The sequence below is a fragment of the Solanum stenotomum genome, chromosome 6 (genome assembly GCF_019186545.1).
Source record: "Solanum stenotomum isolate F172 chromosome 6, ASM1918654v1, whole genome shotgun sequence".
NCBI lineage: Eukaryota > Viridiplantae > Streptophyta > Magnoliopsida > Solanales > Solanaceae > Solanum > Solanum stenotomum.
In genome coordinates this window covers 33,397,399-33,425,367 of record NC_064287.1, presented here as the reverse complement: position 1 = coordinate 33,425,367, position 27,969 = coordinate 33,397,399, and the positions used below count along the sequence as shown (strand labels likewise).

The 27,969-nt window shown below is 34.8% G+C and overlaps 1 protein-coding gene across 3 annotated transcripts; it reads right to left on the bottom strand.

The window, feature by feature from the left end:
• Window positions 1–1,082: 1,082 nt before the first annotated feature.
• On the bottom strand, window positions 1,083–13,554 carry LOC125868552 (trihelix transcription factor ASIL2). 3 transcript variants are annotated; one of them, XR_007446736.1, is made up of 3 exons: window positions 12,400–13,554; window positions 12,219–12,277; window positions 1,083–1,302 (listed from the first exon to the last, which is right to left on the bottom strand). XR_007446736.1 is itself a non-coding variant. In XM_049549182.1 (2 exons), the coding sequence occupies exon 1, from the start codon at window positions 13,452–13,454 to the stop codon at window positions 12,405–12,407; it is 1,050 nt and encodes a 349-aa protein (XP_049405139.1). In that variant the 5' UTR covers window positions 13,455–13,553; the 3' UTR covers window positions 1,083–1,302; window positions 12,400–12,404. The 3 variants fall into 3 exon arrangements, 1 of the variants encoding a protein (XP_049405139.1); XR_007446735.1 differs by lacking the exon at window positions 12,219–12,277 and having other exon boundaries at window positions 1,083–1,153; window positions 1,195–1,302; window positions 12,400–13,553; XM_049549182.1 differs by lacking the exon at window positions 12,219–12,277 and having other exon boundaries at window positions 12,400–13,553.
• Window positions 13,555–27,969: the final 14,415 nt, after the last annotated feature.

Here is a 27,969-nt window from a genome sequence, read left to right as displayed (position 1 = left end):
TATCCTTGAAGAAAAGAACTTCTCCTGGAAGTTGTTTCTATTTTCTTGTCATTACTCTATATTAGAAGTTCTCGTACAAGTCTAGACTAGGTCCTTGAGAAATGTCGGATTTTATGAAATAAGACGAGTTTGAGTTTTCAATCTATTTATTTGTTTATTTTTATGAATGAGATTCTCTTTGAAATTATCTTTAAAAAAGAGGGATGGATGGTAAGGAGTCTCCTATCGAATTAGAACCGACTAGGTGTCCACACAATCTCTTACGTTGACAAAGTATGATGTAAAAATTATTGCAAATCACAATAATTCACTACTTGAAATATTTCAGAAGGCATATGAGGAAGTTTATTGACTTTCTCAATTTCATATGTATCACATAAATTTTGACAGAACATAACATATATTGGGTTCATGCTAACACGAACTCCTATATCTAGTTTTAAAATAGATACCATAAGTTAAATAAAAATAGTACATGTAAGTATTGTAAATATGTATGATGATTGAAATAAGTTAATCTAGTAAATTTGAACTTTGTTTGAACTCCAGAACTATTCAAAAAGTTCTAAAATAGTATCATTACTGAAATAATGTGAAAACAATTGTTTCACTCATGCTACCACTTCTGAAATTAATGACACTATATATAATTGTATCCTATAAATTCACATGTCAACTTCAAAACTGAAACACCAATTGCTGAAGTTGTTCTGTGTTTTAGTTGAGGATATTTGTCCAAACCTTTTCCCCTGTCAAACATTAGTAGCTTTTAAAACAGTGATAACATGAGTCAAAAGTAAGCTATCTTACCAGTTTTTACACTCAAATCTTGAATTTATGGAGGTATACTTGAGGCATTCTAGTTCGTACATGTTGGTTCTCGATGGCAAAAGAAAATTGAAATTGAGAAGCCAACGAAACCATGGTCAATGAGACCTGAAAGATGGCGGCAAAGTTGATGGGTCTAAATGATGATAAAAGCAATGTTTCTCAAAACACAAAGTGCTCCTTTTTATAAACAAAGGGAAAATGACCTTCAAGATTTCACCTACACTCGGCAGTAACATGGCATATGCTGATAGTAAGAGCAAATTTTATGAAATTAATCTATAAGGATGAATTAACCTCATAATCTCAACATGACAAGAAAAATTGGTTATTGTCCACATGCTAAAAGTGTAAAGGAAAATAAATATTTGCAGAATAACTTGATATTCCAGAATCCAGTCAATCAGTACTTCAAATGAGAACCTTCCTTGCAAAATCTTCCAGTGATTTAGCTGTAAGTGATCATCTTTCATTCTGCAAAAAGAAAAACAAATAATGAATTCTTTGTGAGAAACATCTCCTCAGAGCACACTTAATAGAAAGCAACCAATTACATTTATGTACGTGTAAAATGTCCAGTTCGAGTGAAAGTACAATTAAAAAGAAAAATGTTCATCTGTTGAGGCAGACATTATCAGCATTAACATGGACATCAGAAATTATAAACACCATGACCAAGCACCAAGAAATGTTTTATTGTGTATAATTATATTATCCACACCTCACATATTACTAATTTTTAAGAATTAAGCTCAAGATCCAGATAATTGTTCCGTCATCAAAAGCTTTCATTTGACTGTCATTCTAGTTTTCAGTCCCATCAGGACCAGCTCAAACAGGCTTCTCTCCATCAATGAACTTATTTCAGAACCCACGAGACAGCTCACATTCATTCAGCATGCATTCACCTCTCCAAACTTCATATTTTGAGAATCCCAATAGTATGAATTTGCTCCTTCCATAAAAATGATAATGAAAGAATAATCCTAGAGTCCACCCTGAAAGCTTGATATACAAACTAACCCGCTAACAGGAACAAAAGTCCAGAATAGAATGCAAGCAAGCACTTTATTTAGAAATCCACAGCATTGTGCGCACTCAAGTCATCACTAAAATTAATCAGGCCAAGTCTGATTATCACAATATGAATCAGAACATGTAAAATTTCTCCGATTTATTTTTCATCATCTTTCTTTCATTTTCTTCTCACCCCGTACCTGAAAAGTTATTTCTATTTCTCCCATCTTGTGCTTACGCTCGTAGATTAGGATATAGCATCCAATTACTCCTTTCTGCCCCACTTTAATGAGAGTATAAAGTTATCCTTATCTTGACTCCTTGAGATGGGATAGACTATACTAGTTCCTTCTGTTTTCTTATGACAGTCACGAGTCACGACAAAGAAACTTGTCTTGATGGAATATTCAAGCCAATTCTACTAATCAGCCCAAACTTCCAGATTGAGCACCTAATGATGGGATTGAACTACCCCCACATTTCTCATAACAGACAATTTACCTTTGCCCGAAGTTATTAAATACGTTGAGCAGTAATGATCCATGATATCCCCTAGAGAAGTAAAAAAATTAAGACTACCTCTCAACCTCATTAATTTAGTAACTGGTCAACACACTAGCTGCTAGGCAAACTGCAATTCAATTTAAATTATATATAGAGACATGTCTCTATGTGTGTATGTATTTCTGTGTGTATATATTTAATCAGAAAATAAAATATGTCACTGCATCCATCATCAAGTGAATGCAGTGGGGTGTGGAATGTGCATTACAAAATGTAAAAACTAAAATTCATTACTGTATAGGAGCGGAATTGAAGAAGTGTATTAGGCTGTCTAAGGCCTCATTTGTTTGCACTTAATGGAGGTCTGAATCTTAATCATTTAGATTCAGCCAATTAAGTGTGTTTGTTTTTCAGGTATGAACCTTAATCATTCAGATACAGCCCATTAAGTCTATTTATTTATTTTTTTAAAAAGTCTCTTTATGGATCTGAAAAGATCAGAATGAATCAAATATAAGTCTTAACAACATTTAGACCCTATTTAATAAGCCATAAAAAAGGTGTCGTCTCTCTCTCTCTCTCTTTGAACACAACTTTTCTTCTCTCTTGGTACCGACTTTCTTCCTCTATTTTCTCAATCTAACACCATTTTTTTCTCCCGAGCAAGTAAGTTTTCATTATCTTTACAAGTATTTTGTTTAGTGTATTTTTTATACTAGTTCTCAGACACGTGCATTGCACATGTATCCCATACAATTTTAAACTACACAAACACACAGTTAAATATGAACCTGTGTGCTCCAAACATAGTCCATGTCCACACTTCAAAGTTCAAATATGCAAAGGCATTTGCAGATCAACTTCTATCTGAATTTGAGTTTTATTGCAATAGAAGCTTTTCAGAAATACATATTCTACTAAAAGAAGTGAATACGCTGCTAGCTTAGCTATAATACAAAAAGTGTTGGTCAATATTTGTAGTAGCTAAACAAATTGGGATAGATTTACCTGAAGTAGACTCTTTTTGGAGTTGAAATCTAACCGAAAGAAGGCAAATGGAATAATGGGACAAACACACCTTATGATGCACTTTATAGAGTATTTTAAAGAATGTGAAAAAATTGACTAGAATAAATATCATGGAGAAGATAAAACTACGTACAACCAATAATAACCAAGAAAAATTAATATTAATATAAATGAATAAATGAAGAATGTAAAAAGGTTGTAAAGAGAAGTCACTATAGAAGATGAAAGAAAGAAAATTTAATGAGTGAAATAATTTAGGGAATTTATACACTTGTGACCTGACCATAATTAATTGTTGTTACACAATGCCTTCCCGCATCCTCACCAAACGTTTATGTTCCTATAAGATAAGTTGCTCGGACTCTTCATTTTTGGTGCCTCACCCGTGTTGATACGACATGGGTGTGGTGTGGGATCTGTGTTTGACTTGGTCAACCGATTTTGGGTACTCTGATCAAAATCGATGGGGAAAGTCTGGACAATTTTAATGATTTCTATAATCAATACAAAAACTAAGATGAAGTGGAAGAAAATGGAATACCTTTTAAATAGAAATTTCTATGTCACTACTTTTCCTTTAATCTCCTTCCAAGATTCTCCCCAAGTTCTCCACATAATATCTCATGATTTAGTTTTATAACTTTATTTTTAGATATTTTAATTATTTTTAGGCGAATCCCCGCACCTGTATCCATACATATCCCATATGCCCGAATCTTAAAAATTAGATCATGAAGGATCTGACCTCTAGATCCGCACCCGTGTCGGACACCCGCACCCGAGTCCGAGCAACTTAGCATCTAAGCATGTAGTGAAGGAGAAGGTGAAAGAGATTAAAAAAAAATTTATGGCAGTAAACACTTTGAGGAAGCATTAATATAGAATTTGGATTCATTGAATTTTGAGGGGCTAATGAATTTTGTTATATTTTCTGATGTAAACAAAAGTTACAAATCAAGATTTGCTTTTACTTCAGGGCTAAAATGGTAAACTAACTTTTGATTTAAATTCTTCCCATATATATATATTATTGTAGTAACTCAACTTGATGGGGTTATTTTGGTATTTCAACTTATAACTTTTTTTGTCCCCCTTTTAGTAATATCACGTTGATGTTTGTCAAGAATTCTTGTTGTACAAATACTTTTGGGAGTATGATGTTTATCAAGAACTCAAGATTTTTGAGTGAAAAAATACTCGCCATGATTAAAAACAACTATGTAAATACTTGAGGTCTCTTATTAAAATTTTGTTTTCGACAACTAATTTTATTGAGTCTTTTTTATCATCAAACCTGCTTGTATGATCAAACCCACTTGTAAGATTACACTAGATATATTTTTACGGTTGAATTTTGTTTTAGGCCACTAATTTTATTTAAGATTCATTGATCATCAAACTCACTTGAGAAATTATACTAGATATACTATTGTTGTTGAAATACGTATATACTTCAAGTTTCTAATTAAAATTTTGTTGTTGGATAATTTTTTTTATTAAAAGATGTGCATATGTTGAATTCTTTTTAAAAATCATGTTACAATAATTTTTATATTGATATATTATTTCATATGCACATTCAAATATTGAAAATAAACAGTCTTAATTATTCAATGTTCAAATTAGAGACCATATCTTAACCTTCAGATGTGTATTCAAATCTACGCATCTAGATCTTAATGCACATTTTAATATTCAGATTCAAACGTCTTAATCTTAATGAAAACAAATGAGGCCTAACCTTAGTTGCACGGACTCTTCACTTTTCATGTCGCACCCGTGTCGAACTCTCCAAAAATGTACTACTTTTGGTGAATCCGACACGCACCCGTTGAAATTTTTGAAGAGTCTGAGCAACATAGGGCTTAACTCAATTACATACCAAGTTCTAACATCAAAACGTCAATAGAGAAGTCTATATGCACATACTTCCCTTCAAACAAAATAATAGATTTTTTAAATCTAAGCAAGCTTGATTAAAGGAGGAGTCTTGACACAACGAGAAGAGCCATAATGTGACCAGGATAACACAAGTTCAATCCATGGAAACCTATTGCAAACATGCAAGCTAAGGTAGCGAATAATAGATCCAATGTGACCTGCCCTTCCCCGGACCTCACGCATAGCGTAGCTTAGTACATTGGGTTGCCTTTTTTACTTTGATAAAGAATTTCAACCTAATATATGAAATAAATTTGAACAACATACCCAATGTAATCTCACAAGTAAAATGTAATCCCATAAATGAGGTCCGAGGAGGGTGGGGCATATATAGACCTTACCTTTAATCTTATGTGAGATAGAGATATTCCGCTAGACTCAAGGTTCAAGAAAAGAGTTTCCATAAACAACTTTAAAAATACAAGAGTAAAGGCAATTGAGAAGATATTGTAGAAAAGAAAAATAGTAACAACAAAAATAGTAAAATATGACAAATACAAGACTAAAAGCTATGGAGAAAATATTGTAGAAAAGAAAGTATTGACAACAAAAATATTAAAGATAACCCATGTAAGAAATGACCTTGTTGGTGTTTTTAAAAAATGGGACAGCACAAAAAGATTGAAAATGTCTCTCAATGGATTGAAATGACTTTCAATAATTTTATTAAGCATTGAGGGGCTTTAAATAGCCAACATAAAACACATAATCTGCATAATTTAAAATTTAAACAACCTAAAATATCTCAACATAAACAAAATAACTAAAATTCAAAATTCAAATTTATTCTAACTAAATAACTTATTTTGCTAAAAGTTACTACAGTAACTAAAAGCAAACTTCAACGCTCCTCCTTTGCTTTAGTTACTGCAATTGAAAAAAATGCTCCTCAATTTTTGTTTTGGTAGTTGATGCTGGATTTTTTTCATTGTTTTTGAACTTGCAAAATTTCTTATATTTTCTTTTTCTTCTTTTGATTTTGTTCTTCAAAAACACATGCGATGACATTGTCTTGTGTAGAAGTTTTTTTGAAAGTGGTTTAATCTGAACTTTGTATGATTTGCAGAGAGAGGTTGTAAGGGTTTTTCTTCCATCACAACCTCACATATCACATATGTTCCAAAATATGGTTTTATTCTCACAGACCAAATTTGATAGTTTTCGTCTGTGAAAATTTGTGGGGCATTCAAAGAGAGACTGCTGCTGGCCATTATTTTGGTTAAAAATGATTTAGAAAAGCCTGTTCGTTGAAAAAAGCACCGGTTGAAAAGGTAGCCTTGATGGGTTAAAATGGGTAGCCGGGTTAAAAAGGTAGCCCTTACGGGTTAAAAATGTATGGTAGTTCTTTGGAAGATATCACAGATCCCTTAAGATCAATGAAGCTCTTAATACCACTGTTGGTGTTTTTTAAAAATGGGGCAGCACAAGAAGATTGAAAATGTCTCTCAATGGATTGAAATGACTTTCAATAGCTTTCAATAATTTTATTAAGCATTGAGGGGCTTTAAATAGCCAACATAAAACACATAATCTGCATAATTTAAAATTAAACAACCTAAAATATCTCAACAACATAAACAAACCAACTAAAATTCAAAATTCAAATTTATTCAAACTAAATAACTTATTTTGCTAAAAGTTACTGCAGTAACTAAAAGCAAACTTCAATAGACCTTAAATCAAGGACTTTAGTTTTTGACAGGGCTTTGGGTACATTGGGAGCTTGGGACTAGCTCAAATCGAATGATGCCTCTAGTTGTGAAATTCTTTTAGAATTGTACAAGATAACTCCCGGGTTGTTTAGAATCATCCACCCTTGCAAACACAACACTTTGATTATCCTAGAAATTTGCATTCGCACAACATATACATGTGCATACACACATACATACATTTGTATAAAAAGTTTATTAGAGTATGACCTTCTGTAAAAATAAAATTAAAAGACCATCCTAGAGCCACAATTACACCCTAAAAGGATGGCGTACAAATGAACCATCATTAAACACTGTAATGAGAAGCAAATGTCTAAAATAATTATTCTAGCAAGCGTCTTCATCTGAAACTTTTCAAGAAATTTTGTGTATACCAAACTTGTGCTTTTTCATCCAACTTAAATGATAATAATATCATCCCAATTGTTACAACGAGATTATTTACTCTTGTTTCATCTTTTTCCATCCAATCCTAGGACAACAAAACATGTCTGGATGTTATATTCTAACCAAAACACTTCAATAACTAACCCAATCTTCTAGGGCTAGCACTATGAAACAGGTAGAACTCCCCCCCCNCCCCCCCCCCCCCCCCCCTATAACTAGATTTTCCCTTCGCCTACACCTAGGTATAACTTTTATGATACCCTAGTCTACCCTAGGGAAGTACAATCATACTTACCTCGCTGATTAAGCAAAAGAACATTTTACTAGCTTCTAAATGAAGTGCACATTCAGTTTTGCTTGCTCACATGCTTGCAATTGATTTTATGAGAAATATAGAAGAATATTATTGAATTGTGTGTTTACATTATTTAACTGAGACCCTACTTATCGGCACTACAATACAATCTTTTACCAAGTAGGATACTATATATTATTCCTATGCTTATTCCTATTCTAAGTAGGATTGAACATACTTATTCCTATTCTAAGTATGATTGTATACCAAAAGTTACCAAGTTTCAAAAAAAAAAGTATGATTGTATATACCTATTCCTATTCTAATACTCCCCCTCAAGATGGTGCATACAAATCATATGCACCTAGCTTGTCACAAATGTAATTAATAGGGAGACCGATGAGGGACTTGGTGAAGATATCTGCAAGTTGATCACTTGACTACACAAATTTTGTAACAATATCTCCCAAAAGTATCTTTTCTGACAAAATGGCATGCTTAGTCCTCTCATGAAACACTGAACTTGATGTAGAATGTCGATAAAACACAAATTGATGAACTCCACTACAAGTCATGTCAAACTCCTAATTATTGTACTCAACTTCCCAAACCAAGCTTAAGAACATTTCAGACCATAGAGTGACTTGCGCAATCGACATATAAGGCTACTAGACTCCCCTTGAGCAACAAAACCAAGTGGTTTCTCCATATAGACTTCTTCATTAAGATCACCATGAAAAAACACATTCTTAATGTCCAACTAATTAAAAGGCTAATGACGAACAACAACCATGGATAGAACAAAGCCAACATATGTTATTTTAGCCACGACAGAGAGTATCATTGTCACGGGAAAGACGCACAAAACTATGCCAATCAGATCTGAGGAGTAACCTGAAAGATGCATAGTGCAATATAACACAGATATGAGTTATGACAAAGTAGATCGAAAAGATGCACAGTGCTACACAAATCAGATATGAGAAAGAAGTCACCAAAAGAATGGTATGGTGCTAAAAAAATTGGATATGAGAAAGTAGTCACCGGAAAGATGCACAATGTTATGCAAATAGGATATAAGAGCGTAGTCATTCGAAAGATACACGGTGCTACGCAAATTGGATACGAAAAAGTCGTCACCGTAAAAATGCATGGTACTACCCAAATCAAATATGAGAAAGTAGTCATCGGAAAGATGACACGATGCTACATAAACTAGATATAGGAAAGTACTCACCAGAATGATGGCACGATTCTACACAAAGCAAATATGAGAAAGTTATAGAGTTATCTCTTGTGGGTGGATCTTTCTGTTAGATTGAGTAGTTATATTGTTTTGCCTGAATATGGTTTGTCCATGTTTTCTATCCATGTATCTTGGCACCATCTTATTTTCTTCTCAGTCTTACAGGGAGTAGTGTACTGGCAACCACCTGTGCAAGCACTTGAAAAGGTGAAAGAAGTCATTTGGGAACCTTCAGTTGGTCGCTATGGTGCTGATGAGGGCCTTCCTGAGCTTAAGGAGGCGTTGATGCAAAAGGTATGGTTTATCAGTTGGATTACTCTGGTACTCTGGTTTGCATCTTATAGGCTGGGTAGTGGAACAAATAGTGGAGTGGCGTAGGGTACGTTTGCCTAGTGAACCAGTAGTACTGTCACATGAAATTGGCTTCATTACATGTTCCAAACTATATTATTCACTCGTTGAGGTTTGGTTTTTACATCTTTCGATCTAATACTTTTTTTGTGCTCTTCTCTAGTTGGGTCGTGAAAATAACCTACATAAGTCCTTGGTGATGGTTACTACGGGTGCAAATCAGGTAAAATGTTACGTTATTACTATTTAGTAATTTGAGGGTATAGGTGCCACTCAGCTTGCCTCTCTTTCTTACCCGTCCTTAATAATAGTAGGCTACCTTTCTTTCTCGCTTTTCTTTGAGCTTTTTCCAGATAAAAGTTGGATCGTGTAGAATGAAACTGCATTTTGGTGATTTGCATGCTTGAGTTAGAGTGGATTGATATTGACAGAGGACCGGTATTTGGGTGCATGTTTACTTCACCTTCCTTAGCTATTCTTCAGTTCTCCTTTTCCCACTGTCCCTTCATTTATGTTCAAAGTTGGCTAGTTCGTAGACTCTAGTCTTACTCATGTTTTGACTAAGGATGAATTAGGGTTACTTCAAGAAGTACTCCTTACATGTTGAGATGATTCATTATGTGCATCGATTAGGCTTCATGACCTATGTTGTCTAACTTTTATGTTATGTTTATGCGAGCTATCATATTTAGAACATTTTTGTACTAACGCATAATCTTGCCTACAATTCTTATCCAAATGTAGGGTCCGGCATTCCCGATTCTCACCCTTGTGGCTAGGATCCATAGTAGAAGAAGAGTTGAAGATTGGTGAGTCCTCATTCATCCGAGGATTTGGCCACTACTTTCCTTATGTTCTTTTCATTTTGAGTTTTGAACATTAATGTACGGGCTACGTCCCGAGGAGGAGGAGGAAAGAAACAGAGGAAGAAGAAGAAGAAATACGTATTGGTTGGACTTTGAAGTCACCAAAAAAGTCTGGTTGGTTGTCGAAGAAGTCTAATTGAGTCGACTAATTGGAGTCACAATCGCAGTCTAAGAGTGCAATTATGTAAATCGGGAAAGAAAACCTCAAATTACCTTTTAACTTTTAAAACCCTAAATTGGTTGCCTTTTTTTAAGAAAATACAAAAGGCAATGCCTTTCTCGCCTTTGTTGCCTCTCACCATTGTCACCATGACGATGGCCTTTAGAAGATCGCCTCACCACAAAGCTAAAAGGTGATGAAGGGTCACCTCGCCTCTTGCCATTGGTGACGAGGAGATCGCCTTTCACAACATTGGGTATCTATCCCAATTTTTTTTGTCGATTTTGGTCAAAGCACCCAAAATCAGTTGACCAAATCAGGCACAGATCCTAGACCTATACCACGACGTGTCGACCCAGGTGGGGCATCAAAAGTGAAGATTCCGAGCAACATATATTTTCTATATTGGTTTCACATCGGGGTCCTTCAAAGGGCAGGAAGTTCTCTATATTCTTACAAAGGGAAGGAAGTTCTCACTATTCTTCTCTTGGACCTAACATAAAAAAGGGGAGGAAAATAAAAAAAAAATTGAGCTAAATTAGTCTTTTCTATTATCAACATCAAGTCAGCTGACTGAAAATATGGATCTGTTCAGCATAATATGAGTAGAATAATATCATAATATGTTAATGATTTAGTGTTCTGACATTGACAAGTTAGTGGACAGTTTTAACCTTAATTGTTATGGGGACAAAGGCTGAATAAGCTGAATATTACAAGCTCATCTTGTGGATTTTTGCTGAAAATTATATGTTAATCTGCTTATGGGCTTCACCTACTTTAATATCCAAACTTCCAAATCAAGCAAGTGATGAGACACAACGAAAATCAGGAATGGGGCTTGAATTGTGATAACCACAACCCATAATGAGGGGATGGGTGGGTTGGGGGGGGGGGGGGNNNGGGGGGGGGGGGGGGGGGGGGGGGAAGGAACTTGTTATCAAATTGTGCATCTAGTAAAGCAGGAATCAGTAAAGGCAGTGATAGGAATTATACCATACCTAGAGGAGCAGTAAGAAACCACACTTCAAATATGGAAGAAAGTGCAAGCAAATATGAGGAGATTCTGACAAACATATACTGAAGAAGATGAATAAAGAATATGAAAAGCACAAAAATGTACAGCAAACAGATGATGACAATTTGGTATGTGATAAATGGGAACTCAGGAACTTCCTTCGTTTTTAGGCATTTCAGTTTAAGCGTATGAGGATGAGGCCTTAACCCTTAGTGTCAAAATAGAAAAGAGAATAGACTATAAGGGGAGGACAATAAAACCATCCCTACCACTACAAAATCTGATCACAGAGAAAAGAATATATTGGAATTGACATATTGACATGTTCAATAAGCTGTGATGGGAGAAAGGTAAATTTACATAACAGGAAGAAGAGAGTGAAGTTAGGTAAAGCATAAAAAATATTCTGCAGATCTATAAGATGTAACAAAATCTATGAGAGGCCACGCTATATAGAGAAATGGGAGAGGAACAGATAAGGGAAAGGCAAGAGAGTTGGAAGACTGAGTACATCGCTTAAACACAAGCAGAATATGTTAGAATAATAAGATTCTCCAGTATCACTTGGATTAAATGGATGCAAAATATTATAATAAAGGGGGAAATATAAATAAGTGAAAGCAGTTTTCTGAGTTGTTCCCCTTCTGTATTGTATGTCTAGAGTCTAGACTCTGGTTAGAATTAGATTTTGCATTTTAAATTAACAGTTGGTTGAATTTGTTTACAAGTCTAATGTACTCTCTAGTTGTATATTCTTGTTTCATGCATTAGTATAATATTATTTTAACTTAGAAAAAACCATCCTCACTTTCAAATTAAATCAAGAAAAATCTGATCAGATGTGTCATAATTGATTATGACCTGAAAAGGTTAGTCCAAGAAGTCACGCCACAAAGTTTTCATAATGCTCTAGTTTGACACTGCAAACAAATTCAAAATACACTGCTTACAAAGTTTATATAAAAGGAACCATATTAATTAAAGTAGGCGAGTGACTTGCTCAATAAGCTCTAGTTTGACACTGCAAACAAATTCAAAATACCTGCATCAGCCTCTAAGCTTCTCACCGGAAATATTGTGAGTATCTTCGCCATCCTCATCTTCATTGTCCTCATCATCATCATTTTCTCCATCGTCTCTTATTTTAGCAATTTCCAGCTGTGCCCTCTCAACTATCTGTTTCTTCTGCAACTCTAACTCCCTTTGGAAATCCCTTCTCATCTTCTCCAGCTCCATCATCTGCTTCCTCTTACTATTCTCAATCTTCTCATATATCTGCCCAAACCTTTGAATTGAATCCGCTAGCAACTTAGCTGACGCATCATCACCCTCCCATCCTCCGGAACCCTGCTCTTCCTCTTCTTCATCATTATCCGCATCTGATCCTGCAGGACTATCTCTCATCTCATCCAACACATTTGACCTATCCAAGTACATTCGTGGGTCCATAAACACATACTCCCCCGAATCGAGCCCACAACCCAATCCACAATGCCCTTTCATCCTCAAATTCATGAGCATATCCATTTTCTTAAAAAATGTCCACTTGCTATGAAACCCACCTCCAGTTTTCTCCATTTTTGTTATTTCCTTCTTGTACTTCTTCTTTAGCACATCTAATTGATTCCTACACTCAGCTTCAGTTTTATCAACACCAATCATTTCTGTTACCTTCTCTGCAACTTCACCCCAATCTTCAGCACGTAAGCTCCTCCGTCCGAGCTCCAAATACCTCTCACCCCACACTTCCAACAACACAAAACTCTCCTCTTCACTCCAAATTTCCTTTGAACCTGGACGAGGGGCAAAATTGTAATTTGAAACTAAAGTTTCCAACTTTCTCTTCTTTTTACCTTGAAAATTATCAACATCATTTTCTCCACTGCTAAATTCTTGATTTTCTTCTTCATCTTCAGATTCATCATCATCAGCAGCACCATGATGGTTATATTGAAATTCATTATTATTATACCCATAATGGGTATTTCTTGGATAAGAGGTAGGGTTTCGAATTGAGCGTCTTAATCGAAGAGAAGAAGTGTAAATGGCAGCGTTGGGTCTTGAAGGGTATGGAGTTTCATCATCAGAATCATTCATAGTTAGGAAAAAGGGTTTTTTTAAGATCCCTGTCTTAGGGTTTTTGATGATTCAAAATTCACATCAGTTTCTTACACATTCCCCACTTTCTTCTCTTTTGCCCTTTAAATTCAATAACTACTTTTTAAACAACAAATTGACAACCCCCATCCTCACCATAAAAGTTTAATTTTTTAACAAATGTCCAAACATAATTTTAAAAATTTATGTCTTTTACAATCTCCCGTGAATTCGTTAAAGAAACGGGTGAAAATCATTTACATCCCTAATTTTGGTTTAACAATCAAACTTCTCCTCAACTTTGAAAATTAACCATTTTCCCCTTTTGTACTACGCAAAATTTATTGCATCTTTACTATTTTTATTCTTCCGTTCATGTAACATATTTTTATAGTTTGTATTAGACATTTTTATTGAAATTCATTAACATTATATAAGTATAGATAAACCTTTAATAAGTTTGTTGCAAAATCTAATGTTATTTTTTTATGTTTGTTATTTTAATATTGGGCTCCCTAAATTTGTCTCGAAAAGTCAGTTACACGCTTCAACTATCATGACGACCTATTACACACCTTTACTACTTAAAAGTGAATTTATTTACCCTTTTAATATTACTTAAAACATACTTAATGCATGCATGTAATATTAAAAGGGAAAAGGCACAACATTAAGTATGTATGCATGTTTTATGTGCATGCATATTCAAAATTTCACTTTTCTCTTAGGCGTAATTAGGGTTGCGTATCGGTTGGTTCGGTTTTGAAGTTTATCGGTTCAACTAATCGGTTATCGGTTTGTAGACATCCTTAACAGTTAAGAACCATTAAGATATTGTCTTATCGGTTCTCGGTTTATTGGTTATTGATCGTTATCGGTTCGGTTATCGATTTAATCGTTAAGATTTGACACAAAAAATAAATAATTGAAAATCACTTAGAAACATGATGACAAACCAAATAAACCATGCACATGAGTTAGGGCCCGTTTGGTCATGCGATATGGTATCATGATATGGAATCATGAGATGAAATTGAAGGTTTGTTTCGACATGCGATATGAAATTTTTGTGTTGTATACTTTCTCATAAACATAAAAATCCCACAAGTTGTAAAACTATTAAAATAGCCCCAATTGTTTATTCAATCTTATCAAATAAACAAAAAATTATAAAATCGCATAATAAATTATTACAAAGTTATTTGTTCTCCACTTAAGTAATTATTTGTTCTCCACTTAAGTAATTATCTCATCTAACTTTAATTTAATAAAAAAAATTGAACATAAATTGTACTTATATGCTCATATCTCTCAACTACTCTTACAAATAACCTATAAAGTAGAAAATTAACATACTTTAGTGAGTAAATATTAACTTAGAAGTTAAATACACTAAGATAAAAATTAACAAACATCACTGACTTCTAACTAATTACAAGAAAAATCAATAGTTAAATATTATAGAATAATGAAATTTTAAAAAGTTACCGCAAGTTTGAGTCAAAAACACTTCTAATAAAATTTAATCAAAAAAATTATAACTAATCTACTTGACTAAATATTAATAACTAATTGATCAATTTTTTCCCAAGTCTTCAATCCATTGGACTTGATATTCTTCAGTCATGTGAACGAACATTTTCCGAATACTAAGATTAAGAAAGTGCGGCACCGCCAATGAAAATTGTCTTTTATCAATATTATGCTTAGTCATAAGATTAAGACGTTTTTTTATTATGAAAAATAAAAAAAGTATTACTCCCTTCGTTCTTATTTATATTCACCAAATGAATTTCTACTTTATCATTTATATTCACCAAATTTAAAGTAATAATAAATTTTATATTGGTGAGAATAATAAATTTTAAAAAGTAATGATGTGATCATAAATTTTATTTACATATGAAACAAATGGTTAGTAGATATAAATGTGAGGTTGTTTTAACAAAATATAAACTCATGGATCAATTATTGTATTAAAATATCTCAAATCATGATATGGAATCACCATATAATTCCATATCATGGTTTTTTGGAGAATATGGTATCACCTCTAATGATATGGAATCATGAGATGGAATCAGCGTAAAATCGCATATCCAAACGCTGATTCCATCTCACAACACCATATCGTGATATGGTATCGCATGGCCAAACGCCTACTTAATAAATTGTATCTTGTTAAAAAATAACACTAACACATTGTAGAATAACCAAAAGTTTGAGATTGTCAGAAATAAAACTATGAAACTAAATCTTAAGTAAATGACTTTATATACCAAAATGGTATAAATATAATTTATTAATTTACTATCGGGTTATTGGTTAACCCGTTAAGAAAAAACCTCAAACCGTTAAGAATCTATAACCCAATAACAAAACAAAATCGTTAAACCAATAACCCATTACCGATGAACCAATAACATTTTTTCGGTACGGGTTATCGATTTCGGTATGGTTTTGAACAACCCTAAGCGTAATGCATTAACATATCTTTTAACTTAACTTTAGTTGATATCTATGTTCTTCATTTTTTGGTGTACACAAGTAGACACTTAAACTTATATAGAGTTGAACAAGTAGAGACACGGTCGTAATATGTGCCATACATGGAATAAAACAAATTAGTTCAAGCGTATCTCATGTGAATTGACATGTAAGACATGTCTGTCTACTTGTGCATATCCAAAGTTTGACATAAATGTCAGTTGAAGCCACGTTAAATGACACATTTATGTAATATGTCTAAATTTTGTTCTCTATTATCGATGTAGATAAATGAATTTTGATTGTCATTAATAAACCATTTTTAAAATTAAAATTAAAATTTATTTAAAATATAAATAGATAATCTTTTTAGAAATTGTTATGAAATATATCTTTAATTTATTAATTATTTTTGTATTAATGTATCAAAATATGTTTATAAGGTTATCACATTATAGATTTCGTTAAAATTAATTTTGATTGACCCTGGGTTGTACGGTTGAGACCTACGACTCGTAGGAAGTGCTCGTGGAAAGTGATCCAAAATTTGGTCTCCAGTAACTCAATCTACGAGTGACCAATACGGTTTGTAGGAGTTTATATGGACCGTACATGAGACCGTAGAGTTGATCTGACAATTTTAACTCAAGATTATTTGGGTCTTTTCCTACCCTTTTAACACCTAAACTACATTGTTTCTAGAACATTCTAAAGTCCTATAACTAATGTTACCTTAAAATTTCCCCATTTCCCTCTCATATACTCAAAATCTCAAAATTCCTAAAGGTCTTCTTCTCTAAATTCTCTCCAAGAATCTCAAGGAAAATTCTAGGGTTCTTCAAACTTCAAGCTCCTTTCTCCAATTCCAAGGCTTAGATACATCAAGATATGTAGGAAGTTCCAAAGATTTATCTATATCTCTTACATGATTTCAACCCAATTTTTAGGGTTTTGCATGCTTTTTAAGGGGTTTCATTTGTTTATGACAAATTCATTCTATTTGATCTTATTATGCATGAATTGATCTAAATTCTATGTTATCAATGAATTTCATATGAACCCATGTGATATGCCTATTTTATGATTATGAACTATGTTTTTGAGATTATGCATGCATCATGAAATTGAAGAATTTATGAATCAAGGATGTTTTTAGATAAAGTATCATTATGGTTTATGAAAAAGGTTGCTTCAGTTTTGAAGTATTCTCATTATGAAAGATGATAATGATTTAGATTTTTTATGATAAGTGTCTTTATAAATATGTTATGAAATCATGATTTTGAAAGGATTTATTCTATGATATAAAGTGTATGATTGAATTGATATTACTAGATTCTTACCTTTACAAGTATTATTATAATGGTTATCTCCGTTGGGAGTTTACTTAGCATAGAGAGGAATTTGGGATGGAGGCTCTCCCGTTAGTAGATGTCGGGTCTCTAGTAACAATCCCCCTGTCCATAATTACGTGCCTCCATAGGACTTTGTCCCGATTTGACATAGCTAGTGGATTCACCTAAGCTCAAGAACATGGTCCTTATCTTGGAAAGTAGGACAAACTTTTTTCGGTGGGGAAAGATACCATATTTCATGTTATAGCTCACATGGTCTATGTCAGTTAATGGTAAACATCCCACAAAAGAATTTAGATTTCTTTATAGAGTTTATGGTTTTCTCAAGGACTATAATTTAAGTTTATGTTATGATTTTCAAATATTGTATCAACCTTGTCTCATGATTTATGATTTTAGCTTATCAAGGTTTGATATATTTTACTTGGTCATGCATCTTCATATTTTCAAGACTTGGCATGTTTCACATTTATGGTTATGCATGTTCCCCATATTCAATACATTCAAAGTACTGATACATATATCTCTTGTGCCTATATTGTTTCATATATATAGGGTCCGACATTCCTCCATCAGGCCGTGGCTAATGGATTGATCAACGTTTTCTTAGCTTGTGGTGAGTCCTCATGGTTCGAGGGAATGATCACACATTATGAGTTTCTCGTATTTTCCAGTCTTTCAGTTTTCAAATTTATTCCGTGAGCTAGGGCTTTTCCTAGTCATACCTATGATATAAAGACTTGTTGTTAGACTTAGTATGATTCCACATTTACAGTCTTTGTACTATAATTTTGGTATCATGTTAAGTTGAAGTATTGAGACTTATATTCCAATTTATCTCATTATTTCTAACATATTTATCTTAGTGGCATGCTTATGTCAAGTGGCTTGTTTAGGGTCTCTCGGGATCTTATTCACCATGCCATGTCCAGGGGTAGTTTTGATCATGACAAACTTGGTATTCAGAGCTAATAACACTCAAACTACTCTCTAAAACAAATCCAAAGAGTAAGCGGTCGTCGTTAATAAAAAAATACTCAACTAAGAGTCGGGATCGAATCTCATAGAGAGTGATATAATGCAAGAAATTCTATCAAGAAATTTAGAATGTAAATCAATTCATTTGCAACAATTAAGAACAAGGGGTGGATGATTCCACTAAATTTACGAAAAGGATTTTGGTATCAATAGTCACAATTAAACTAAGATTTCGGAAATTCAAATAAGTAGCAAATAATCTAGCGGTGTGGGGATTGGAAATCGATGTTACCTAGGGATAATTGTGTTGTTCAATAGTGCTAAATGTTCATGAATAGGCTGGGCCATCTTCAATGAAACTAATTTTCTTTCAATCTTATATCATAAATTTATAGAATCTATTTTCGGTCTCATCTATGTGCATCAAATACCTTACATTATTCTCTCTTTTGAGCATAATTAGGAAAAATAGATCTGACCCATAATCTCTTTTTCAAGCAAACTACATACATCAAACCTAAATTGCAAGTATCAAAATAATTACCCACTTCAATCAATCTCTTTCGAGCATCAATCGGAGATCGGAAATAAGATTAAGTTTGCAACTGTAACACCTCAGACTTCGAGAAAAGTTTAAAAGGGGAAATTTGGGTAAGTTCGCGAATCTGAAATGGATCATGGATCCTTCACGATATCCTAGACGGTCCGTGTAGGGGACCACAACCCGTTAAGGATGTCGTGAGTGACCATCCAGGACTGCCCTAGGAGGGGTCACCTAGACTGCCCGTCTAGGGGTCTATACAAGTCACCCAGTCAAGGAAGTTGCAGCCAAGTCAGGTTTTGAGTGTTGGTGCAACTTCAAATGATCATATATTTTAGCACAAAATGAATTTGATGACCCAAGACCTATCAAATTAAAGGTCTTTAAGTCCTCTTTCCAAAGCCACTAAGTTTGCCTAATTCCGAGCCCAAAGTAAAAAGTTATGCTCGTTTTAGTGAAGCCCTATCGGTAGAGCATCTTCACGACCCACTTGACGGAGCATCTTCACGACCCACTTGACGGGCTGTGGCACTCTAGACTACCCGTGAAGCTTGTCTTGAAGTCACTTTGTCAGTTTTTACGTGAGGTTTCACCCCAAAAGTCACTGGTTAAGCACCACAGACGTCTAAATGGTCCATGAAGCTCCACACGGACCGTGAAGTCGTCCGTAAAGGGGATTGTTAGACTTAGAGTTTAGGGTCAACTTTAAATGACCATATCTTTCAGCACAAAATGAATCAGATGGCCCATGACCTATCAAATTAAAGTTCTATGAGTCCTCTTTCCAACGCCACCAAGTTTGCTTAATTCCAAGCTTGGAGTAAGCAGTTATACCCATTCTAGTGAAGCCCTGTTGGGCAGGGCATCTTCACAAGCTGCTAGACGGACCTTGGTCATAATGAAGGCCCCTGAAGCCGATCTTGAAGTCACTTTGGCAACAGTTAAGTCAGGGTCACATTGGTCTTTTCCCCTATGCATTGGGCCCTTAAACTACATCGTTTGATGCCTAAACTACGTCGTTTTTCTCAGTCTAAGCCTAATAATTTAGTGATACCCAGAACCCCATTCTCCAAAAATCACCCAACTTAGAGCGAAGAGGAAAAGTCGACCGCTTCTCCCAACAACGAGCAGGAATGTTCTTTGAAGTTCAGCCTCGAAATCCAAAGGATTTCTCTGTAGATTTGTCACCGGGTATGGGATTTCACTAGTGGGTTCCTTTCATCCATTAGGTCCATAAAATTCAGTTAGTTCTTCATATTCTCATAAACTGTTCAGACCTAGGGTTTCTAGATTTTCAAGATTTATTGTGATTATGGTCCCCTTGATCTAAATAAGTTCTTGATAATTTAGTATAATTCTATGCATAGAACTTAGAACACCCTAGCATGTGTAAATTCATTCTAGTTCATGAATTATACTTGCTGGGCCAGTAAGATAGAAATTCATGCTTCAGATTTCGAATGCCATGTTCTCAGTATATAAATGTTGCATTATGAGTTAGCATATTAGTTTTGTGCTATTCAGTATTTAGTGCTTTTTAGCTTCATGAATATTCAGTTGGGAGTAGACTTAGAACCGATTTGGATAGGGTTCAGCGTAACCTCAAAGTCCTAGAACTACGTGCCCTTTGGTGGGCATTAAATTTTAGTGATCACACCACAATCATGCCTCTATACCCCTGACAAGGTATATTGGGTCCTCTCAATGGGGCGTATACATCAGACTCAACGTTTACCTCACGTGGTTTATGTCGGTTAATAGTAGCTACCACAGGTAGACTCTTAGTGCATTGACCAGGTTTGCAACTTTTACTTCAGTATTCGGTCAACATGTTATCTTCATGATTAGTACTAATTGGTCATTACATTTAGTTCATTTTTTAGTTATACTTCATTGCATATCTCTATCCTTGTTCACATTAAATCATTGCTCAGTTATGCATTTTCAGCTTATATACTTTGTTCAGCTTAGCATATCTATATCTTGCATGGTCAGTACATTCTAATTACTGATGCATATTTGTGCTACATCGTTTCATGATGTAGGTTGAGGCACTCAACATCCAGATCACACTTAGATCAATTCTATGTTCTACTTCAGCAACTTCAGTGGTGAGTCCTCATACTTTGAGGACCATCGACATGCTTTCTATTTTAAGTCTTTATATTTAGTTTTCAGTTTTGTTAGAGTTAGATAGGGGGATGTCCCATCAACTCAACTCAGTTAGAGGTTTTTCAGATATAGTAGTAGATTCAACTTGAGTTGTTAAGTGGTTGTTTCAGTTATCACTAAACTCCTATTATTATATATATATATATATTCAGACTAGTTGGGTTTTCCCCATTTTCAGATATCCACTATTTTTAGCTTTCTCATGGTATGTGATTTACTTAGTTATATTTCAGTATGCTTGATATATGCCAGACACAAGGTTAGCTTAGGGTTACTCATGATCCTAGGTCCCGTGTTACGTCAAGGGGTAGCCTCGGGGTGTGACAACAACCTTAACCCATAAGTTAATCCCATGCTAATTAGCCCAAATTTATGGATGAGCAACAACAAAACAGGGCAAAACACAATAGCCACTGCATTAAATTAACTCCCAACCCCATAATTGTACCCCTAGATTTTGGAGCTTTAGCTACTCATCACAAAATGTAAAGAAATTATACCTTTCATGAAAGCAGTCATGGGTGATATGAATTAAGCAATTATAAGCAACACTCACTTTGATTTCAACTTCAAATTGTAAATTTCAAGAGCAAAGTTAAAAACCCCAAAACTAAAGGTGTTCTTCACAAGATAAAATAATTCTCTCCAAAAACTAAAAATTCAAAAAATCTGGAAAACTTAAACTCTCTTCAAAAAGCTCATTTTTTCTCTTTCCTTTGGGTTATTTATAGTTTCCCAAAATTTCACCCAAAATTCAATGTGTGACCACTTCGACAACGTTAATCGGGATCGCCAAGTTAATTTGGTAGATCATCATTTTCTTTTTAGCTCGCATTTCTCTTGCTTTAGGCTTCAGGTGTTTGAACCTCAGTCGGCGAGCGCGTTGGAGTTTGCCTTTCACAATCAACGATTCACCGTGTACTACATTTGGTCGCCTTTCAAGCCTGGAATTTTCCTCCAAGTCCTGTTACCTTTGGCAATGATTAGCATGTTCACCCTTTGTGTTCGCCGAGTCTCCTTTCCTCCTTAAGTTCGCCGACCTGCCTCAATTAATTCCAAGTGTTGAGCACTGTCACTTTGGGTGAGGTCATTCCAATTGGGAGATCCATCCTTCTTGTTAGGCAATCAACAATGTGAAGTTTACACTTTTCCATATTTTTGGTTTTTCTTCCAAATATTCATCCTTGCCTTGTCTCTTGGCCTTCATAACTGCAAATCATCAAAATATCATTAGAATAGGACATAATTAGGCATTGAGGACACTGATTGTTGAACTAAATTGTAACACCCCAAAAATTTCTAAGTTGAGACTCGAGTCATTCTTTATGGTGAATAAGTTTTTTTTAAGGGATTCAAAACTTTCTTAGATGTTAAGGTCGCTAAAACTTCATAGCATAAAGCTGAGTTGGAAATTTCCCTTCCAATTAAATTTCTCTATGAGATTATTCTTTGTTCAACTTCAAACGACCATAACTTTCAGCACATAATGAGTTAGGTGGCCCATAAGGTATCAAATGAAAGATCTTTGTGTTTTCCTTCTAACGCCATCGATTTTGCTAAATTCCAAGTTCGGATGAGGGAGATATGCTTGTTTGAGTACATCCTCTCCATTTAAGGAAATTCATCCATTTTTTGGAGGGGTATTTTGGTCTTTTTATATTTAGAATAGTGGTCGATCCTTCGGCAGTTACATTCGTAACAACATGTAATGTTCCATACCCCACTAATCTAAAACGTCTTGCCCACCTAAGTTAAGGGTTCTAATCAGATTGAGTCAATTGGGATTCATTATAAAACATTCAAGAAACTAGGGCAAAGTTCAAGAGGAGAAAAAGGGAGAAAACTTCAAGCGTTCATTGAGTTTAGAGGCTTTCACCAAGAATCCAATTATTTCGAGGTATGTAAGCTTCCATAGTGTTGGGTTTGTTCACCCTCATGCCAACCATGTAATATTTTACCTATGAATTCATTCTTGATGTTGAATTGTTGAGTTCTTGAAAAGTTCTTGAATTTAATTTATAGTTCATTGTGTGGGTTTTGCTGAAATTGTTCTGGGTTATAAGAGGTTGTGAATTTTGACCTTAGAATTGCAGTGGGTATGAGTTGAATCGAGTTTGAGAGATGAAGAAAAGATCGAGCAAAAATACATGCCTAGGTTTGCGTTGCGAAGATGCTTTAAAATATAGTTCCCAGGAAATTACTTCCCTTTCCGCGTTGCGGAGAGGATACGAACTCCACAGTCTCAAAAATTATTTCAAGACCAAATATTTTAATTCTTCTCCGCATCGCGCTCATGTTCCCCAGTCCGTGTCTTCGCTCATTTCTTATTATCAACTATCTAAACCCCACCTAATCATTGAGAGATCCTATATATCCTAATCATGATCCTTGAATTCATAATTCAAATTCAAGGTAGAGTTAAGAGTAAAGTTCGAGGGAGTCCTTCTGAGTCTGTTTGAGGAGTCTTCTACAATTACTTATAATTTATTTCAAGACTTGAGTAAGTGAGTATGAGAATGAGAAGAGTGAATTCACAAGTCTACATTATTATTGATATCCTTAGTCGAGTCGTTCATGCCCATAATTCCGCATGAACTCCATAAATTGAGTATCTTTGAGAGGAGTAGTATCTTCCAGTTCTAAGTTCTGGAGTATTGAGTTTCTAATCCTTTGGGATTATATTCCTAATTATGGGAGTACCATATGTTATACATGAAGGTCCTTGAGTTGTGTTGTTCATGCCCATAATTCTGCATGAACCCTATGAGTTGAGGATTCTTGAGATTAGTATTATCATTGGGTCCTTGAGTTCTGGAGTTTTTGAGTTCCGAGTATTGAGTTCTATATATGGTTATTGAAAACCTTGAATTGAGTCGTTCACGTCCATAATTCGGCATGAACCCTATTTTGAGAAGTCTTTTAAAATTATTTATAATTTGTTTTAAGACTTGAGCACTTAAGTATGAGGATGAGGCGAGTTGAGTTTTATTTTTTGAAATGAATATATGGGAACTAAATATTCCCAAGAGTAAATATTTTTATATTTAAACGAGGGAAAACCTTGATTTCCAAATGAGTTCATAAGGAGTTTTGAGCACTATCTTTTTTAAGAGAATCTTTTGAGTAATTATCTCAAGTTGAGGAAGAGTTATGTTTTTAAACATATGAGCATAAGTATATATTATTGGGAGTAGTATTGATCACCGATATGGGGGAGAGTTCAGACAACTCACATCCCCCATAAACCATGTATGCAAACATGGGTAAAGGGTCGTACTTTTTAGATGATTACTTATTGCTTTTTAAGCATAGCTTAGTGGATCCACTTAGTTGAGGATGTCCTATACTCAGACTAGGTATAGGACAGTTCTGGGAGCGTGGGTGAGACGTTGTTTCATCACGTTGCTCATAGTGATGGTTGTTGGTTAGAGAGTCTCCCAAATAATAGTAATGAGTTTATTATTGTATTTTCATATACATTTGAGTTATTATCAACTGTTTTAAAAGTTTCATGTATATAACATCTTTTATTGTTGCTTTCATATTGAGTTGAGTATCCTTGAGTTTGAGTTGAGTATTCCTTGAGTTTGAGTTGAGTACTCCTTCAGTTGAGTTGAGTATTCCCGAGTCAAGTTGAGTATTCTTGAGTCATATTGAGTCGAGACGAGGTGATTATGTCCTTCTTATATTCCAGAGGACTTAACCTTTACCTTACAATTAGTAGTTTGAGATGTCGTGAGTCTTGTCCCGATATCTTTATGTAATAGTAGAGGCTTCATAGATAGACAGAGTTGAGGACTTTTATGTATTTACTGTCTTTAAGTTGTTTTACAAACTCTGAGTTAGCTATTGAGTATTGTTCAAACTTTTTTTTTTAAAGTTGAGTATTTGAGTTTAATAAAATTTAGTTTAGTTTTAAGCTTTTGTATGCTTGAGTTAGTCTTCTGCTTGTAGTCAGCCATGATGAGGGTTTGCTTGAGGACCAATAATAGTTCTCGAGTGCCGGCCATGTCCAGGGTATAGACTTGGGTTGTGACATAAATAAGCCTCAAATGATTATAAATATGCCAGTCATCAACACCTCAACTTACACTTTTGCTTATCCTCAAGTTAATAAAGAACATAATTAGTTCAATAAGGGCGTCTACAATAGTCATCAATGAGAGCTAACATAGAAGTGCCATTACAAGACTACTCTCAATAACATGCGACACTCGATCATGATAAAAAAGCTTCAAATGATGACTAGCCGGTATCAAACCAAGCTTAATCTCACTATAGCTTCTTCTCTAATGCAAAACCATGTTTCAAAAAATGCATTCAAGTGCCCTCAAATCAAAAACAATTGCATGCTCTCAAAAAGAAATTCAATAAAGAAGTTAGGAATCAATACAACTCTCGCTCTAAAAAAAGAGACATACATGCACGCTTCATCCCATAGGTTTGCCCATATCCTCCAATCAACCCACAACCTAGTTCATGCAAGATCTCAAGGGTCTTTTAGGCTTGTAATGGGGATGAGGCTTAAGGTATGGTCAATTTGTCTTAGTGACTTCACCTTTTCAAAGCATTTTTGCAATCATCTTCATCTTTTCTCAAGATTTTTTCATTCTTTTTCACGCGAGAACTCAAACTTTGATTTGTCAATTATCACTTTCTTGAAGACAAGATTCAGCCTGTTGGCGATCCATGCCATGCTTTTTAGTGAAATCTTCTTGAGGGGAGTCTTCAATCATTTTATTGGAAACCCCTTTTTATTTCACCAAACTTTCTTTTTCATTTCAATTTTTCAAAGGTTGTTCATCACAATCTACTCTATTTTTATAGGGGGTTGGGTTTCTTCTTTTTTGTAACACACTTCCAAGTTGAATCTCATTTCATTTTTATTTGCCTTTCACTTGACTTTCCTTCCTCCTTTCTTTCCACACCCCCACCTTAGGCTTTTGGCATAAGTTGATTATATAAACAAACCAATGTTTCGAATATGATTTTGGATAAGAAGTTAGGGGCAATTTAACTCAAGAGGTTTCACACGGTTGTCAACAAATGGTTTAGGCTCAAATGATGCCAAAATAGTTGCACACCCTTTACATCTTCAATTTCTATTGCTCCATTTCCATACACCTTAGTGACCGTGTACTGACCATTCCACTTCGACATTAGCCTATCCGAGAAGAGTTTTAATCATGAATTGAAAAGGAGGACTAGCTGATGAGTCCACAAATTGGACTCATTTAGGGCTTTATTTTAATAGAAATAGTGTCCTTAAATGCTTGTTTTTATCTCAATACCTGATTAAAATGCTGAAGTTTCAGATATTTGAAGTTTTAGTGGAAGCATGGATGCTTAGGCGCAAAATGGAGCAAATAGGGCTGAAAAGAACAATAAATGGAATCTTGCGGATCACCGAGTTCAACTTGGTGAGTCACCGAAACGACATGAACTGCCCTTCGTTCTAGTACGCGAAGCCTTGAAGGAAGTGGATTAAAAGGCGAGGAAAGGAGCAGTCGGCGAGTCGCCGATCAGTTCCGCGAAGCAATACTGTACCGCCCAATGATCCAGAATGCAAGGAAGCTAAAGGCAAGACACTGAAGGTGATGAGCTGATCAAAAGGCAGATCGCCGAGTTCATCGGTGATCTCGACTAATGTCGCTGAACAATCCTCCGCAGCACAATCTGTGAAAACTATAAATACTAGTTAGAATTGTAGTCTTAGTGTGGAACAATTATTATTATTATTTTTCACTTTAGAACATACTTTAGCTTATATTTTTCTCTCAAGTTTGGAGAGGGTTTTGTGGAGACATAAAGAAAGGAGTTCTTCTTCCCCAAGTTGGAAGTGAGTCTTCTCTATTCATTTCCCTTTGCTTAATTTAAGGTTTAATTTCTTATACCCAGTTGATTTCATTATATGTTAGGTATAATTTCTTATTTCTTGATGTGTGGCTAAAAACCCCATTCTTGGGGTGTGATTTAGCAAATAAGGGTTAATATTCTTGTTGGGTTTTGCTTGCTGATAGGTTAGATGTATTTTAATGGTGATTTCACCTAGTGGTTGTGGTTTAATCTAAAGGGTTTGTAGTTGCAAATACAAAGCCACCTATGTGTTTTCAGCTTGCCCGAGAGGGAGGTCGCGAAACCAAAACCACTAGACTGATGGCCTAAGGAGTGGGTCGACATGAGGTTCAACCCAAGAGGTTGAGCCCTAGTCCTATATCCTAACACTCAGCTCGAGAGCGTGAGTGAGGTAAGGCGTAAGCTGGTCTTCATGTGGCAAATGGGTGTCCGAGAGGAACACATTTGAAACGGGGTAAGTTTCCCGAGATGGAACTTATTTCCATTTAAAGCTTAGCCTAGTCACTATTATTTTGCAAATTTCCTATCGAAAGCATGTACCCAACAATTTATCTCAACTTATAATGCGGTCACACCCTAAGAACCTTTTCCCATACTTGATTTTCTTGTTTATTTTTCTGTTTTAGTACTTGTTACAAAACCCCCTTTGATATTTGACACTTTTGTGTCGCCCCTTTAATTTACAATGTCTTTTATCGCAAATGTCTTTAGCTACGACTAGTTAGAATGTAAATTCTATTTTTCTATCAATTCCCAAAATCATTCCCTTGGGACACGACCCCAGCCCTTGGTTGGGTTACTATATTATCGACGATTGTAGACACTCATACCGTAGGATAGTGTCGTTGGTCACGATAAACATCAAAATGGCACCGCTGCCGGGGAGTGGTGTTATTTGAGAAGTTTTAGTTCACCAGAATTTCCATCTTATTAATCGTAGATTATTAACTTTACTCTTAGTTTTGTTTTCTTTGAGTTTCTGATTGTATGTAATCCTAAAGATCATTGGCAAGAATTTATGTTTTCCGTAGTTTTAGCTTTACTAATCTTAGTTGTAGTTTTGCTTTGCTTGTTTGAACATCACAACAGGGAACAAACGATGGATGATCATTATGGATACCACACG

Coding starts and splice junctions, on each gene's coding strand:
- LOC125868552 (XM_049549182.1), bottom strand. CDS start 13,454: ATGAATGATTCTGATGATGAAACTCCATACCCTTCAAGACCCAACGCT.